The sequence below is a fragment of the Diabrotica undecimpunctata genome, chromosome 5 (assembly GCF_040954645.1).
Source record: "Diabrotica undecimpunctata isolate CICGRU chromosome 5, icDiaUnde3, whole genome shotgun sequence".
NCBI lineage: Eukaryota > Metazoa > Arthropoda > Insecta > Coleoptera > Chrysomelidae > Diabrotica > Diabrotica undecimpunctata.
Window position 1 is genome coordinate 143,747,031 of NC_092807.1, and position 18,701 is coordinate 143,765,731.

Genomic DNA, 18,701 nt, shown 5'->3' on the forward strand with positions numbered 1-18,701 from the left:
TTGTACGGTGGTGATACCTGTTTCGTGAACATTATACACTCTTAGAGGGGTTAAAATTTATCTGCTCGATAGCTGGTTCGAGGATATAAAAAAAACAGTTGATATTTCCTGGGGTAAAACCTTTTATTCTATTTTTTAAAATCCCCTGCTGTTTTCTCCTATAGATTGGGATGCCGTCTGGGGAAATTTCGGAGCCATTTTTACCGGCATTACCATGTCTTTATGAAAAAGGATGGAAAAGGTTATTTCTAATAGCAAGTTCTTTTGACTCTTTACCACGTTGGTTGATTTGGGAACGTTAAAGATCTTTGGCACCTTCCAAGTATCCCTTTTACTTTTAACAGCGTCAAAGTAAGTAAGTAAGTAAGTAAGTAAGCAAACAGAGCCTCCGTTTGGGTTTCCTGATAAGAACTGCACTTAAGTACAAAATAATCGACTCAAAATTATTTTGCGAAAGTACGTCTCCTTTTTCAATCTAAAAAGTGTAAGTTTAAAAATATTTAGTGTACAATCATTAACCTTATTATTGAGTTTTAAAAAAGTTTTGTTTTTTGGTGAATCGGATGACGTATTAAAAATAATGAATGCAATACGTAGAGAGGGGGTCAAAATTTGACACATTGAAATCGACACGCACCAACTTGTTTCAGTTAACATCGTACGCATCAATTTCCATAGCAACCCACTAATACATCAGTCATTTAAGTTCGCCACTGTATTACAAATGGATACCACATCCGTCAGAGCAGCTCAATTAGCTCAATCAGTAGCATTATTGAGAGAAGCCAGAGGACCGTGGCAAATCTTGACTCGTGACTCTAATGGAGTCAATTGTTCGCGTCAACTCTCACAGTCTCGCGCCAATCCTCGCGCCTATCCCCACGCTAATTCTCACGTCAACCTCCACCCAAACCACACGCCACCATCGACGTATAAATGAACCCTCCTCTATTCCCAGTACGAGACATGCATTGGTTAGTGATCGGTGTAGTAGTGTCTGGGGGCTCGGGAGACTTAGACCTCGGAAGCCCTGAAGAAGACATCTAAGATGATGTCGAAAAGTCGGCACAATGATAATCGACGCGCTTCAACCCGGAAGACGGTTAAGTTTAATATTAATTCCTGTAATAGTATATATATATATATATATATATATATATATATATATATATATATATATATATATATATATATATATATATATATATATATATATATATATATGTATTATATTATATAAATGTATTATATAATCTTCTGAATCAGTCGTTTTTATAATAATCAGAAGGTAAATTACTTTCATTCATGAGGTTTTCACTTTTTGAATAAACATCTGCGACGACCCTGCTAACAGTAATTCACCTCGTTATAAATCGATAGTCTTGTTTTGTTCGTTGAGCGCAAGATCAAATATTTACAAAATGACAATTATTTTCATTCACTATCTCCTATTATTATTTAGGCAGTCACTCGAGATGTATGAGCAATATACGGGGTGTCCCCAATTTTTCATAACAAATTTTTACTTTGCATTAAAAGTTGTAACTAATCCACTCTCTTAAGTTTTATACATTGAATGATATTTTTCTTCTTTTTACTCTACAAGTTCCCAAAATTCTCCTTGAAATGTTTTTTTTTTTAATTAGCTATTTATCTCTCGGGATAATACACTCATGGACAAAAATATGGAATATTTTAATTGGATATGTTAATTGGACTATCGAACAGTGAATATATCCTGCTGTGAAAAATGTTTTGTTCACAGATCAGACAAGAATTCAGTTATGGAAGCCACATGGACTAAACTTCAGAAGAGTTGGTGAACGGTATGCCAATTATAACCTCATAGAGGGAGTTATTTTTGACGGTGGCGGTATAGTGGTATGGAGCGGTATTGCTCGGAAAGGACATACCGAACTTGTGGAGGTGATTGGGCGAACGACAGCTGATATGTACATTGCAAACATTTTAGAAGATTATGTTTTGCCATTTGCGTGCCATATTGGATATGGCATATTCGTGCTAATGCACTTTCTCATGTCATGTCGCTAGAATAGTGAATGATTACCTTAACGAGGTTCAATTTAAAATATTGTATTGATTACCATACAGCCCGAATTTAAATCCCATCGAGTATTTGTGGGACACCTAAATCGTCGCATTTGGAAAAGAAATCCTGTTTCTATGATACTAAGAGATAAGGATTGTAGCACAAGAAGAATGGAATGCATGAGGTACGATATATTAGGAGTACAGCTCGAGGAGGGCTATTTGATTTCCGCCGCAATTGAGTACATAACTCGTAAGAAAAATGGGAAAACCGATATTATAGTGCAGTACGACTAAAATATAGTAAACAGTTAAACAAAGATTAAATAACGTGATAAATTTTAAAACTTAAAATATTACAGTCAGTACCCACTGGAGCCGTATGAAAGTTCAATTCAATTTTAAAACTTGTCAGCATGTTTGGAGATACGATCGCAGAATGTTTTCCATCTGGTGAATTAAAGAAATAAACCCAATTTCATTTGTAACTTTTATTACCTACGTATTTAGTGTAGTGCAGTGCCACGGTTTTTCTGTATGGGTTATGTCCCTCAATTTTTATGCATTCCGTAATAATTTTTGTTTTTTGTGTACAACCTTAAAGTTTGTATGTTCAGTTCATTTTTGTTCAGCTAATTTATAGGTATTTTTTTATTAGATAATAAGTTATATTACCGATAATATCATGATAATTATGCTATAACTGAGGAAATGTCATGCTAAATTTTGCTATTTAAATTCACCTTTCAGCTTTACCCAGCTATCAAGGTACTCCATCTGATTTTAGGAATATTTAATACCTGATTTGTATAAATTTACATTTTTGTTATTTGTCTTGTCTATTACATTTTATAATACTTTTACCTGATTGAAGTTTAAGAAATAAAAATTGTTAATTTGTCGCAATTATTTGTTTAATACCATAACCTTACTCTCTTCTTGTAACTAATAAGATGGTAAATCGGACAGGAGCATAGAGCGACAACCATAGGTCAAGTGTCGAGTTTTCCTCGTCCCTCGACAAAGGACTAAGTAGCGCCCTTTATTTCCCCCCTTTCTTTTAGTACCAAATTCTGTCATTTTGATTGGTACGTTTAAATTCCTTATGTTTTTTTTTTTCTAAAAGACGTGCGTCAAACGCCTCTGGTAGTGGGAAATTCTGGAGTGTTTTCATTAATTTTTACCTCAGCTTTTGCTTGTCTGTATATATTTGCTAAAGTCTCTACGTACAGTTTGTCAAAGCTTCTATTACTGCCTTGGGATAAAGAGAATCGAAAGCATTCTCGAAATATATGAAGGTTAATGTTAGCGGTATTTCATATTCTTTAGCTCTACTCATTAGTACTCGAAGCATATGGATATTATCTAGGCTACTGAATCCACTTCTGAAGCCAGTTTGCCCTCTTAACTGTGCAGCATCTAATGCATTTGTTAATCTCTTGTTGATGATCTTTGTGAATATCTTGTGTATCAGTTCCCCTGTTATGTCATATATTCCAGCCGACTTACCGCTTTCATTTTTATAATTGTCGATTCTACTTCTTTCGAAAGGACTTCTGGAACATCTTCTTGGTTGCTGATTGCTTCTTTAAGCGTTTCAGAGACTTTGTATAGTTCGCTGTAGAATTTAGCCAGAAGTTCTATTATTTCATTTCTGTCTGTAATTCTAGTATTTTCGTTTGTTAGAACGATTTGCTTTTTTCCAATGATTAATGTTTTTCTTATAGTTTTTTTTCTGTTTTCGATTGCACAGTATTTCATTGTATTTTCTTATGTCTTCCTTAATACTTTTCCTTATTGTCTTACAAAGTTCCGTGTATTGCATTCTCGGTATGGTGAGACTTACTTTCATTTCCCTTCTTTGTTTTAGCATTATTTTGTTTTTTTTTAATAAATTGAATATATTTATTTTAAAATGAAAACTTACCATTTATGTTCCACTACTGTCCTCCTATCCACATGTCAAATTCGGATTTCAGATATTTACCTTACTTAACTTCTATCCCACTGTGAGACGGGCTTCGTGTTGTTTAAAATGTCGAATACCAATTATCACAAGGTAAGGAGAACCCATTAAACCCATAACCATTTAATATAAGTCAGACAATTTTCTGCATTCACGATGCCTTCAAAGAAATACCGATCTGGGGAACTACCGACTTGAATAGATCACATGCCATAAGTCAGTTAAAAAAATATCCGTAAGGGGTGCTTACGTCGAGGTTTGGTATTAAATCATGACCTCATATTATTCCTTAGATTCAGATATACATTTCAATACATTTTTGCAAATTTTCAGCCATAGTTTTACAGTGTTTTAAATTTGTGAAATTAGTGAGTTATTTAATCTTTAGTTTGAACATTTTTGGATAATGGATATTTCAACGTTGAAAAAAAATAATATATTTTTTTTTTAATTTTCTGTCTCATACTTAACCGATGAAATAACGCAAATTAAATCTTGTTTAAGTCTTATATTTTACAAGTTTAAAACAAACTATAGTTGATAAATAGTAACAAATCACTAAATATGTAAAATGTAGTAAATATGTAAAACTAATAAAAAAATAAATGCTGTCCCACCAGGAATTCAATTTATCAATATAGGTAGATCTATAGATGGGAAAATAATTTTCACAAAATGTTATTTATTTTATTTTTAAAATTACAAATCATAAGACAGTTATAAATTATTTCATTCATATATGGGAACAATTTAGAAGAAATTCTACCTTTCAGTATTTTGTTTTTTTTCTCAATCCTATAATGTTTTCAACAATGATTCTACGATTGGCAATGGCCCTTGTTTTTATTATTTAGTCTTCTGTTAATTGAACCTATTTTTTAAATGGAGGTATATTCAAATATATTCATTTTTCCTTTAAAAGATCTGATATATCCAAACCCTGTCCGCTAAAATAAATTCTCCTTCAATAAGTCCTAAAATTCCGCATTCCACTGTAATTTTTCTATCTGAAATACTGCCTCCATAAACATCATATACATATATAATTTCTTTATTTTAAGATCATGCATTAGTACTTTAAAGGTATTGGTTCCATAATATGAAGAATATGTTGCCTGTTGTATAATAGGGTCATTGCTTCGATCTATTGGAATTTCGGTACCGCCCAGAATAATTTTATACTGGTGTTCTGAAGTTGTTGCAATTTTCCAAAAGTTACTTAATTTTTTTTAAACAAGCGTAAAGATGCTTGGTCTACTTAACAAATATTTTTCAAACAGTTCGAATGTCTACTACAAAAAAAATGCTTTAATGTAGAATAAAGCAAATTAAGTCTATATTTCATAAGCGTTATTAAAAGTTCATTTTCCACTGAAAGAGCACTATGAATTTCTATGTATGATTTTAAAAATTCTTCAACAAAAAATGTAAATAATTTTCTTGAAAAACCAGTAAAATGTTTCTTCTCTAATACATGTTTTTGAACTCTCGATTTATTTTCATTAGCAGGTGCCTCTGTTGAACAACACTTTTGTGTATCATTCTTAACGGTTTGTAATAATTATGTTCCTGTTTGCTCTTTTTGTTTGTTTGGTGGCAATACTGCTGCAAAGTATTTTTCTATATCTATCACTTCTTCCAGAGTCCTTCACTGGAGTCTGTAACTTTCCTTTTGGTAAATTTACTTAAAATTTTGCATCTTTTTTAAGGATCTTCCATTGTCCTAGAAAAACAAGACAATGACAATGAAAGAAATTAGGATAAGTATTTTTTAACTTACCCATACTTGTAATGGTATAACTTTCATTTGAAAAGAGCCTGAAACTTAACATTTTGCATTGTGGCACACAACAATTGTAAGACATACTGTAAAGTTTTAGTAAAAGTGTCCAAATAATTAAAATGCCCTAACTAACTTATTAAAACTTAAATCACTCACAAAATTGCACACCAACTAGGAAACGAGTACCAAACAATGTAAATGGCAGAATAAAATAAGGTTATATTTTAATACCAAACCCTGACGCCAGCGCCACCTACATGTATGTGATCTATTCAGATGACACTACGTCCAGAAAGATCCAACTCTTTAGCAACGGTTTTATGAGAGTTCGCATATGTCAAGTAAAGAAAATTGGGCATGTTAATCCGTCCGTTTAATTGGAAGTGAGCTTCATCACTTCTTTGAAGTTCAACACAACGTTGTATGTTTCATCTGTTCGTAGTGTGCAGGGGTGACCAATACGCGAGCTGGGTTATTGGGATTTCTTGTTTAGCTTGTACACAGACTGTGTCTTAGGAAGAGGCTTGTTAAGATGCGGCGTTGCAAATTCGTTAAAAATCATCTCGTAATCAGCATGACAAAGCAGGTAAAACTTGAACAAGGATGTGTTTTTTTTTTCAGTGTACTTTACAAGGAGCTAGACTGCCATATAGACATACATCGGTTATTGTAAATAAACATCTGCCGCATTTCCCACCTCTCGGCGAACAAATTCGATCAGGCATAACAACGTTGCCAGGACCGCAGAGCTATCTGACAGCACAGGAGAGCATTAATGAACTTATGTTGACCTCTGTATTTTACAACTTTTGTTTCATCCTCTTCTACCCCTTTCGATTCTTTTTTGGTAACTTTTTTCTCGTCGTCCAAAAATATTTTCAATAAAATAACCATAACTTAAAAGGTACTTGGATTGACAGAAATAATAAAGCAAAAGGTACAAATTTCTGTTTAATAAAGTTTTAAAAAACAAAAACATTAACCACTAAATTTTAACTTAAATATAAGAAAAAATGTTAATATTTATACCTAAACAAGAAGTCTTGAGATCACCTGATCAGAAATAGCGTACAAAAATAAATAAAACTTGATTTTCACAGGCCGATATCTGTAAACTCGAATTTATGAAATCGAAGTAACTAAAAACTAGTACAGAAAGTACAGAACTATCGAAAAAACCTAATTAGAGCAGTCTGTGGAATAAAAAAAAACGGGAGTTGGTTTTTAACCATTTTCACAGACGGACATATACATAACCTAACTTATTGGTTACCAATTTTTAATAAAAATTTGAATACAATCTGTTTATAAACAACGATGATGATAATGACATAAATAATAACGATAATGATATAAATGTCACGTATTGACAAAATCGCAATACGCAAAATCGCTGAAATGTCAATCATGGGCCTTTTAGAGTACCTATTACATAATTACGATTGTTTTCGATAGCATTCTATTATCGTTAGTTTATTTTTTAACTTTTAAGCAAATTGGCAAACATCATACAATTTAAAAAATTAACCTGAATTTAAATATATCTGAGATATACAGGGTGAGTTATAACTATTGAATATTGAAAAAGATATATTGTGTTAAGTTTATGAATTTTTATCAAAAACGGCACAGACTCATAACTTTGGATAAGGATACATAGGATTAAGCCATAATTGGTAATGCAAATTACAGATTATAATTGTTATTTGACTTTTCGATTTTCACTCCGGTGATCGTTTTCAAAAAAGATTATTTTAACACATTGACTTCGTCACGTATCCTCAAGGGCATGTGCGTAATTTTTCAACCGTTGTATCATGCGGTAGCGTTAAAAATGGTATTTGTGTATCGTTTTAAGTGTAAAAAATAAGTAGCCATCGATAAAAAAATTTTAATTCTCGGTAATGATATCCATATTATAAGACATGTCCTCAGAGGTACGTGCCGCACATAAACAAAAATTTATTGTTACCATCCGTCACAGAACTCGAGAGGCAAGTGTCATTTGTTCCAACTTGTCGATACTGAGAGCAGTGGTAATGCTGATTTAAAATTTTTAAAGAATAATGGAACCTGGCAACATTCTCGTTATAGATGAATCTATGGTACCTTTCAGAGGGAGACTCCGTTTTCGTCAGTACATCCCTAACAAGACTCATAAATACGAAGTGAAACTGTATAAATCCTGTTCACCTGAAGGCTATACTTTCAATGCAAGTATTTGTACAGGAACAAATTAACTTTACATGGTTACTCCTGATATGTGGAAAAACTCTATCAATCATACTGAAAGAGAAATATTTAAATGGTATGAGAAAGAAAGAATATTTGATCGTCAAGAAATTAGTCCAATAGTAATAAATGTTAATAGTGGAGAGAGTGACACTAATGTGGAATCAGATTCAGAAAATGTTTAGTTCGTTGATGTTGTTTTTTTTAATGTCATGTTTTGTATTTGAAAATACGTTCATTATTAAAAAATATTTTATTTTATTGCTTGTGGTTTTTTTTGATTATATTTATTGTTTGGTAACTCAGTAGTAACCTTACCACTTTAATTATGGAATTCCTTACTTTGTGAAATCTATTCATGAATGTAATTAACAAAAAAACAAATGAAAAATAAAACACTCATTTTCAAATTCCATCTAATATAGTGTGAAATTTGCTACCTTCATCTTTTTTGTTTACTTCAGTTCTTTTCTGTTAATTTTCATACTTTATGAACCATCTGACAACGCTGCAAATGTTTACAATGATGACGTGAACGCAACTTTATTTGGCTTTCACTGTATATGCAAAACACAAACATGTAATACATAACCACACAATACTCAAACGCATAATGCAGAAACTCACGAAATAATCAGTATTAGCACAAAATCCATCCTAAAATTTTTTCAACTAAAAGCATGGCTATTGCCTACAAGATCGAGGCCAAGTAAGTCAATCGTCAGTTTTGAAAAAACATAACCCACTTAACAACTTGTTGGTTACATTTTTTTCGCACAGTTTTTAATCAATCTTTTTTAAAAACGATTTCCAGGGTGGAAATCGAAACGTCAAAATTGTAGTAAAATCGGTAAAACAATTAAAATAAGATGACTTTAGTAGCTGGAACAACTTGAGCGAATTAAAGGGTCAAGATTAATAAATAAATGGATACCATTAAAAATACCGGAAAGTGGTGGGAGATGGAAGAAACTATAAAGATCAAAAGAGATCAGTCGAAAAAACTTTCGACAGTGGTGAACCCGTCTTTGAGTTGATGATCGTCAAAATCTATACATTCCAAAAATCGTTACTTTAGAGAATTTTCAATCTAGTCAGAGGTTAGGTGCACAATTTTGTGTGCAATAAAATGTGGTATCCATTTGAGCGTAGGATTATTTACAACAACCAACCTGTTATAGAAAATTTCGACATCTTTGTCCAACCACCTACTTGAATGGTGAAAATTGAAATATTAATCCTCTAACTTGGTTTAGGAGCACTATAAGGAATGATTTGATTAAACCGAGTTGTTCAGATGATTTATACTTTTCACGAATATTTGATCAGAAATGTAATTGTGATTTATAATTACTGTACTGTTCCACCATTTAACATAATTTTACTCATAATGTACAAATACTATGAAATGTGGGTCAATGGTTTGCAACGATAATATTTCGACATATAAGTAAACGAAAAACCACAACAGAGAAAATGTACAAACAAGTTTTTGAACTTAAGGTGTGGAAGCAGTCGCATCTTCACAACCACTATATTTTATCTCGTTTAAAAATATCTATGAAACCTGTGTTACAGATGTAAGTTAATTATAATGGAATGACATCTATCTGTTTCTAGTACTAACTATTTTTTCTTTCTATCTTGAGTACATTTTGGACAATACCATTTTCCCTTCGGCTTAGTCGTCAAGCCAACACAAGCGAAATGGAACCACTCTATAGGACACTGAAACAAATAATAAATAGAGCTTAGATCAAATATAAATACAATAAAAACATTTTCAAATACAATTTATTTTAAGGTATATGACTACCGCAGAATTTAATAAAAAATTCATTTTTATAGACCAACTTAAGTATGTGGGTTCTTCTTCCTTCTTGCATGTCGGCTTTAAAGCCTTTTTCTTCTTCAATATTAGCCTCCTAAATTGTTTAAATTACCGCACCATCTTTTTCTTGGTCTGCCAATAACTTCTTCGTCCATTTGGTGACTTATCTTGTGCTATTCATACTATCTTATCCTCTGCCATTCTACTACTGTGTTCGTTCCACTCCTGTTTCTGTTTTGTTATCCATCCATTTATGTCTTCTATATTGCATGCTCTTTTTCAACAACAGAGTATTTTCATCTCTGTTGTTTCTAGTAGTCGTCTCGTTTTAGATGCATCAGGTCTTGTCTCCGCCGTGTATGTTAATATAGGTCTAATTGCTGCTTTATAGATTCTTCTTTTTGTCTTGTCTTAGGTGTTTGTTCTTCCAGACTGTGTCATTAAGAGATCCCGCCGCTTTACTTGCTTTTAAGCTGTGTTGTCGTATTTCTTCTTCAACATCTCCGTAACTAGTTATATCTATTCTTAGATATCTAAATCTTGCTTCCTGCTTTATCATTTTCCCATCAATTTCGATTTTACATCGTAGTGAGTATTTCTTGGCTGTTGTAGTGAAGATGTGTGTTAGTCTCTGGAGCTCGTTTTCTGTCTCCGCGATTAATGCGGCGTCGTCTGCATAACATAATATTTGGATTTTCTTCTCTTTATTTCTCCGGTTTGATTTTCTTTATTTAATTTATAGTTGTTTGTGCAATTGTAATTATTAATTCTTCTGGTTGGTTGGTCATAATTTTCGTTTTATTATAATTCGTTTCCACCATAATATTTTGTAATTCTTCCCTTTTATCTGTTATTAATACAATGTCATCTGCATATCTCAGGTGATTTAAGTATTGGCCATTTATGTTAATACCCCGTTTTTCCCATTGTAATTTCCTCATAACGTCTTCCAAAGCTTGATTGTAGTTTGGGTGATATAGTGTCACCCTGTATGACTCCTCGCCGTATCTTAATGTGCTCCGTTTGTTCAACTATATCCCGGGGGACTATATCCCCCATCGGGCGCGTCCCCAGGTGGCAGATAAGGGAATGTCTCCCAGATATGGGTGGTACCGGGGAAATGAAATACCCGGCGTGGACGGCTACGAACAGTGTCTGACCCAGAGTGGGCGGCTGATGCAGAACTCACCAACCCGTCTGGCAAGCGAGGTGTTTTTAATGCCAAAACAAAGCATTAAAGTCACCCATAAGAATTAAGGGTTTTTCATGAGGTATTTCATCCAGGATAGTTTGCAATTGTTCCTAGAATGCTTCTCGTTCCTCCTTAGGTTTGCAGTCCTCAGGGCTATAGATAGATATGACATTTAATTTTTGGTAGTCGATTGTGATGTTCATATGTATTATTCTTTCGGAGATATAACGGCAGTTATTTATGTTGTCTTTAAATTTTTTATGGACAAGTATACCTAGGCCTGCTCGTGCTCGTTCTTCTTTCTTCACTCCACTGTATACTAGAAAATATTGATTATAGTCTCTTTGGCCTTTACCTTTCTTCTTGGTTTCTTGGATTGCACAAATGTCTATGTTTTTATTTATCAGTTCTTCTATTATCTCTTGGTCTTTGTTGTCGAAAGAAGTAATGTTCTATGTTCCTAATCTGATTGTGGGCTTATTTTTCCTTCTCGTTTTCCTTTTCTTTGCGTGGTTCGACATCTTAGATTCCGTCTGGTTCCAAGGCTTTATATCGGTTCTTTGAGCCTTGTTTTCTTTTACAATGGATAGGATGCTAACCTAGCCCATTAATCCTCCTCTTTTATCCGCGCTTAGGACTGGCTGTGGGCATGAACGCTGCTTCTGAGCCACTCAATCCATCCTGTCCTCGCGCTCATAACCCCAGGCAGAGCTTATGTGGGTTCCAGGGTAATAATCCGGGATATGACGGTAAAAATAGTAGAAAACCTCAAAATTTTATTTATATGCATCAATCTGCGTGAACATTTTTAGGTAAGTTCAATATACCCTCCACTTCAAAATCTACCCTATGCCGATATGTGCTAATTATTTTTTAGTGTGAAAACTACCCCTTATCTTCCAAATTTATATAAGGTAAAAGTAAAGCCAATAACAGATGGGAATAACGCTAAATACTTCGCACTAACGCTATTATACAAATTATTACTTAGTTTAGATTGACTCCACTAATTATATCTATTGTAAAGATGTAAAGTTATCCGAAAAATCATGATTAATATAATACTTACATCTGGATTATCACAACCAATCATTTCGCCATATGAAACTTGATGACATAGGCAATAAGTAGGTTCATTCGGATCGACAGGCATATCTAAAACATCACTTGGATGTGCTATTCCCGCTAAACCAGGTAAAACTGCTGCCACAGCTTCCGCAACTGAAATATTACACAAAAATTAATCAAAATATTCCATATTGTGTAGCTGTTAGTCTATTATAACACATAACATAAAATTCATAAATATGAATGTGCTCTGATTTGCTCTAATGTGCGCTGAATGTGACTCTGTTCTGTGCTCAGAACACCACAATAGTCAGGTATGTTACAGGTAAAATAATGAAAGCACCAAAAAAAAAAGGGAAAAAAAAAACTTTTTATAACCAAAAATCATTTTGCAAGTTACTGTCATGTTTAGCTTATTAATAATTAGAATAATTTTTAAACTATTACTCGTAGACGAAATATTTTTTTATATTTGAAAAGCTGACAATTTTTACACGAATTTAAAAGAAAAAAAGTTATTCTGGGACGATTAGGTAAAAAGTAGATTTTTTTTTGTTCGGAGCTAATTTTTTACGATCATTAAGAAAATTAATTAGTCTCATTTTAAAGATCAAGCTTAACGTTTCATTATACAAATTTTAAAGAAGATTAAACAAACAAACAAAACAGAAGGACGGTCGTCACTGAAGTGAAACTGGGCGGGCCATGTGGCTAGAATGAATGACGATCGGTGAACCCAAAAATAAAATGAATAACGACTATATTTAACAATATATATATATATATATATATATATATATATATATATATATATATATATATATATATATATATATATATATATATATATAACTGGAAAGAATAATTAGCCTAATGAGCCACTTACTTAAAACGTTTTTAAAATTGATTCATAACAGAATATATAAAAAATGTGAAGAACAAGGGTCATGGATACAATTTGGATTCCGCGATACCTTAGGCACCCGAGAAATCCTTACAAATCCTTATCCAGAGGTGTAGGGATGTCAACTGTAATGTATATATTTGTTTAATCGACTACAAAAAGGCATTTGATAGAGTAAGACATGACAAGCTCATGTGCATCTTGAAAGAAGCGGGTTTGGGTGATAAAGACTTGCGAATTATATATAATTTATATTACAACCAAACTGCCAACATTAAAGTGGATGACCAGTTGACAGAGACAATCTCCATAGATAGAGAAGTGAGACAAGGATGCATTCTGTCTCCAGTGCTATTTAACATATACTCGAAGCGTATCTTTGAGCAAGCACTGGGACAACTACAGGAAGACGTTTTAATTAACGGAGTGCGTCTAAACAACATTAGATATGCTAACGACGCAGTAGTTTTTGCAGGTAGCCCAGATGGTTTACAAGCAATAATGTCGCGCATATCCGATATAAGTCGAGAATATGGGTTGGATCTCAATACGAACAAAACAAAGTATGTGGTAGTTAGTAAGCGTAAAATATTAAATACACATCTTTTGGTAAACCAACAGCCAATTGGCAGGGTAAACAGCTACACATATCTTGGTACTAACATAAACAGTCAGTGGGACCACTCTACTGAAATAAAACAACGCATAGTGAAAGCAAGATCAGCGTTCATAAAGATGAAGTCTCTGTTCAGAAGTCACGATTTACCACTTAGTTCCAAAATCTCTATCATCAGATGCTATGTATTTTCTACATTAATATACGGAGTAGAGGCATGGACGCTCTCTGAAGCTTCTTTAGGAAAGCTCGAGGCCTTCGAGATGTGGTATTACAGGTGCATCTTACGAATTTCATGGGTGGATCGTGTTACTAATATTGAGGTCCTACGTAGAATGGGCAAGGAATGCGAGATCACTAACACAATCAAAGCGCGCAAATTAGAATATATTGGCCATGTTATGAGAAATTAACACAGATATGGCTTATTGCAATTCATTCTTCAGGGCAAGGTATTTGGACAGAGAGGACCAGGGAAAAGAACAATATCTTGGATTCAAAACCTAAGGAAGTGGTTCAATACGTCTACAACCGGGCTATTCCGAATAGCTGCAAGTAAAGTTGGGATAGCTATGCAGATCCTCAATATCCGGAACGGATAGACACCGTAAGAAGAAAAAGAACCCAAAAAATTACAGTATGGAGATCATGAGCAGACAGAAGAAGCAGATGTAGAACGCCTACACGATGGGCAGACGACGTCAAAAGAATCGCTTTATTTAAACATTGATTTTATCGTTTTCATTATTATATAATTGTGTTTTTTACCACAGATTCTATTTCATTGGGTATATTAATAAGTTATATTAATTTCACTATTGATTGAATTTGTAGTCTATTATTAATTTTACTTTTGAATTGCATTAGTATGTATATATAATATAAATTCATTCTTTTGTGTTCAATTGGATGTTCTGTATTGTTATTCTTAACATTTGTCGAATTCTCAAATTCCTGTGGTATTAATGTGTTTTTCACACCTTAGATTCTAAGCAGTGATATAATCGCTTGCCTTGTATTTTCTTGTATACCTGAGCCTCCATTTATTGACGACCTGCGATGGTCATATTTTAATTTGTAGACATTGTTTTAGAATTACATGTATGTATGATATTCTCCGTTTTATTTTACTTGTTTTAACTAGAGCTTACTATAATAGTATTCTTGCTTATTATTTGTCTGTCGTAATATACATACTCAATGCGAAGGGAAGAAACCAGCGTGTTCTATATTTAACATTAATAGTACATTGTACTGTTTGTTACAATATTAAATATTGGAATCTTAAAAAAACATTCTAAAGTGAAAAACTGCAGATTTCTTTGAAGAATCAGTTACGAACGAAAGGCGATAGTTTACATATCTTTATTTACTTCTATTCTATTTTATTAACAGATTTATAATTACTAAAAAATAATGGTTGAGTTTACCGAAAGTACAAGCTGATTATAGCCTTAAATGTCAAATGTGGAACAAAAAATTTCGGTTTAGCAGTGTTGGCATGTTTTTATAATGTATACAATGTATGTTTCAAATATAAAGATATAAAGCTTTAGAAAAGTACATTTTGAGTATATTATGTTATGAATTCTGCAATTTTTGATTTATATAAAACAAGAATGAGTAAATATTTGTTTCTTTGGAGATTAGTTACAGTTAATTATTAGAAATTTTTTTGGTGATAGATTAGGGGATAGATTTGGCAATCGTCAAATCGGCAGTTGCCAGATTGCAACAGATGTTTGCAATTAATCTCGAAAGAGACAAATATTTACTCGTTATTGCTTCATATAAATTAAAAATTGCAGAATTCATAAAATAGTATAATCAAAATGTACTTTTTAAAAGCTTTCTCGCTTTATATTTGAAGCATACAACATATGCATTATAAAAACATCCAACACTGCCAAACCCAAATATTTTATTTCATGGTTGACCTTTGCGACTATATTCAGCTTGTACTTTCGATAAACTCAAAAGGAATAATTGTCCAATGAAATAATGGTGAGCGCTGAAATGAGTGAATGATAATGTGTAACAAAAAAATCAGAAATATGTTAATTTTATCACTTAGATCGTATATTTATACACTGACACCATGCAATAAGTGGACACTTACAAAATCCTATCGAGTCTATTAACACTGCCGTAACAGAAAAGGGTCACACCACCTTTTATCATCAAATGGATTCAAAGTATAATTAATACCAGGAGTATAATTAAGTATTTAGGAGATCAATCGGCATTTATAATAGCAGTAAAAGGTTATCCTGAAGCAGGAGACTTATCACCTCTAGTGTAGTCGATAGTGGTTGACAATCTTTTGAAAAACGTCAAAAAAGAGGGATTTCATGCTCTAGACTATATGTATACAATCTAGTAGTGATTAGAAGTAAGCATTGCAATATTATTAACTAACTACCTAACAGTAAATCCTAATAAAATCAACCATGTCTTCCATGACTCCAAGGCCTTAGGTCACAGGTGGCAAACACTTTTTGGGCGAGACTATCACGCGAATCCAAAAACACTGGTACCTGTAGAAGCTGGTACAGACTAAGAAATAATCAAGAATATCGATAAGAAAACTCTCGGACAATTTGATGAACCTCAATACACGAGAAATTAAAATGGTCACAGAAATGATGACTGGACAATGTCGTTTAAGAAAACACCTATACAAACTAGGTAAGGTGAATGAACCATGGTGCAGAAAATGCAAAATGAAAGAAGAGATTGACATATACATCCTATGCCATTGCAATGTGCTAAGTGATATAAGGCAGGAATTCACTGGTCAACTAAAGATTGAACCAGAAAAGATCCGAACTATCAATGAGGAAACTCTCAGCCCTCGTTGAGGCCACAGGACTTATTTGAGTTTAATGGAAAAAAATATGATATGGTACAAAGGTCTTTGATAAAATTCATTTGTTTTTTATTGGCATCTGTCAAAAATGGAAATTGGAAAAATAAATTGACCTGTTTTAGTGTTTTCCACAAGCAATGAAGATTAAGTACCAAATTATTAGGGGTGTGTAGTCCATATTTGTTCCACACTGTCGCCATTAAACACTGAATGCTCGCCATTTTCAAGCAACTTTACATAATCAGACAAATGAGACCTTTGAAATGATGTACCACATGATATATATAATCACATCTAAAATATTTTATGATTACGTCACTAAATTATAAAATCAATGTACACAGGTACCTCTGTTTGATTTATTCATATAATTCATAACTCTAAAAACAAATTAAGGTATCAGAATGAAAGAAAAAAGCAAGCATTACTTTAAATATAAAATAAATAGGTGGTGTAACACAGGATGCAAGAATATAATAAATTATCCTGATTGAAAGATGTATGCACTAAATCAAGCCAGAGTGGAGTAAAACATACATTTTGCTTTTAAAAATACACCAGGAAAACAAAATGTTGGATGATGTTATATAAAATTGTAAAAATTGTATTAATGCTTGCAATCAAAAACACAATAAAGTTTTTATTCATATCTATATTCAACATTATTTTAATCACTTTTAAAAAATTTTTTAGAACACATTTTATTATAAAGCAAAATGGTATAAGATGAAAAGCAGATGAATGATACGAACCCTCACCTGCAGCGGCTTTGGCAGCACTGACTATCTTAGCTCCAGAGGCACCAGCTGCACCAGCACCTTTTTGCTTTTTCTTTTTACTTCCCTTCACTGTACCAGTAGAATCTTCTTCACTGGAATTGCCAGGTCGTTTTTTCTTCTCCACTTTACCATCTTTAAATTTCTTTCTACCCCCTTAAAAACAAATACAATAACTATATGCAATGAGTTAATATAAATATACATACTTTTGCCAACAGCAGGTTCCTCCTGGTTTCTTGCATTGAGAGCTTTATCTTGAATTTCTGATTCAAATCTTGCTAGATCATTGTCTAATCTACGAATGTGTTTGTCAACTAGTTCGTAAGTTTGTATTGCTAGTTGCACCTTGTCGTCACCATATTCCTAAAAAAATTTGAATTTATGTATTTACGAACAATTTTGTAAGTGTAAAACATGACATAATTGAGTTCTACATTGTCATTCGGTAACAGCATATTCATAAGAGCTCTGAGCTATTGGTTTTAGAGCTGGTTGATCAACAACAGATCAGATTTTTGTACTATGATCAATACTAAAGCAACCAAAAAATATAACACAAAGATCAAAGTTGAAAGAATGCAGGATGATTCAACAAAGTATCTACTCTAAAAAAGAATAACAAAGAGAAGCAGAAACAAATATCATACCATACAGTCAAAAATTTAATTCTAATATCTTAGACTCACACAGAAATCTATTTGAATAACCCTAATAAATGGTTTCTTAAAGTGCTCACAGTAGACATTGTCTTTAAAAAAACTAAGCATTTATTCAAAAAAATTGTTATTTGGGACTTGTTACCAAATATGATCTCAATATGTTATACTGTGAAACAACAATATTGCAACCAATTCATTCTTACAGTTGATATAAAATAATTTTGTTTACAGAACACGGTAAGTAGCTATCATTGGATAGTCTCTTATTAACATTACCTTAGCTTTATTGAATAGTGCCTGTATTTTATCTAATTTCTCTTTTCTTTGCTCTGGTGTCAGTGTCTTTTTGTTTCTAAGGAAGTTATCAGCAATAGAGTCAATGTTTTTCATTAATCCTTGGGCTCTTGTGTCTAAGTCTCTCATCAAAGTAAAATTGCGTTGTAATTCCGTGGGTAAATGTTCAAGACCTAAAATTTGTTTGAAGTATGAAACTATTTTCTTAAGTAGTTACTAATTACTTACTATCTAAATAGTGTTCTAAATAAACTGCGGACGTCATGTTAACGCAATATGATACTTGCAATATGATATAATAAGAACTTTAAAACTATATAAACATTAAGTATTATTTTTATTACTTAATAATTATTTTTTATAACAAACTAGAAACTAAAAAGCTCCCTCCATAAAATTTAGTTATTTGTGGTGGCTCGTGCTCGTGGCTCCCTCTTCAAAAACATTTAAACTATTTTT

The 18,701-nt window shown here is 32.6% G+C and overlaps 1 protein-coding gene across 2 annotated transcripts; it reads right to left on the bottom strand.

Annotated features, from left to right (window-relative positions):
* Positions 1-6,734: 6,734 nt before the first annotated feature.
* On the bottom strand, positions 6,735-18,675 carry Ing5 (inhibitor of growth protein 5). 2 transcript variants are annotated; one of them, XM_072532921.1, is made up of 6 exons: positions 18,471-18,675; positions 18,225-18,415; positions 17,496-17,652; positions 17,263-17,442; positions 12,123-12,274; positions 6,735-9,758 (listed from the first exon to the last, which is right to left on the bottom strand). In XM_072532921.1, the coding sequence occupies exons 1-6, from the start codon at positions 18,505-18,507 to the stop codon at positions 9,657-9,659; spliced, it is 819 nt and encodes a 272-aa protein (XP_072389022.1). In that variant the 5' UTR covers positions 18,508-18,675; the 3' UTR covers positions 6,735-9,656. The 2 variants fall into 2 exon arrangements, with proteins under 2 accessions (XP_072389022.1, XP_072389023.1); XM_072532922.1 differs by having other exon boundaries at positions 17,269-17,442; positions 18,471-18,674.
* Between the last annotated feature and the right edge of the window lie 26 nt (positions 18,676-18,701).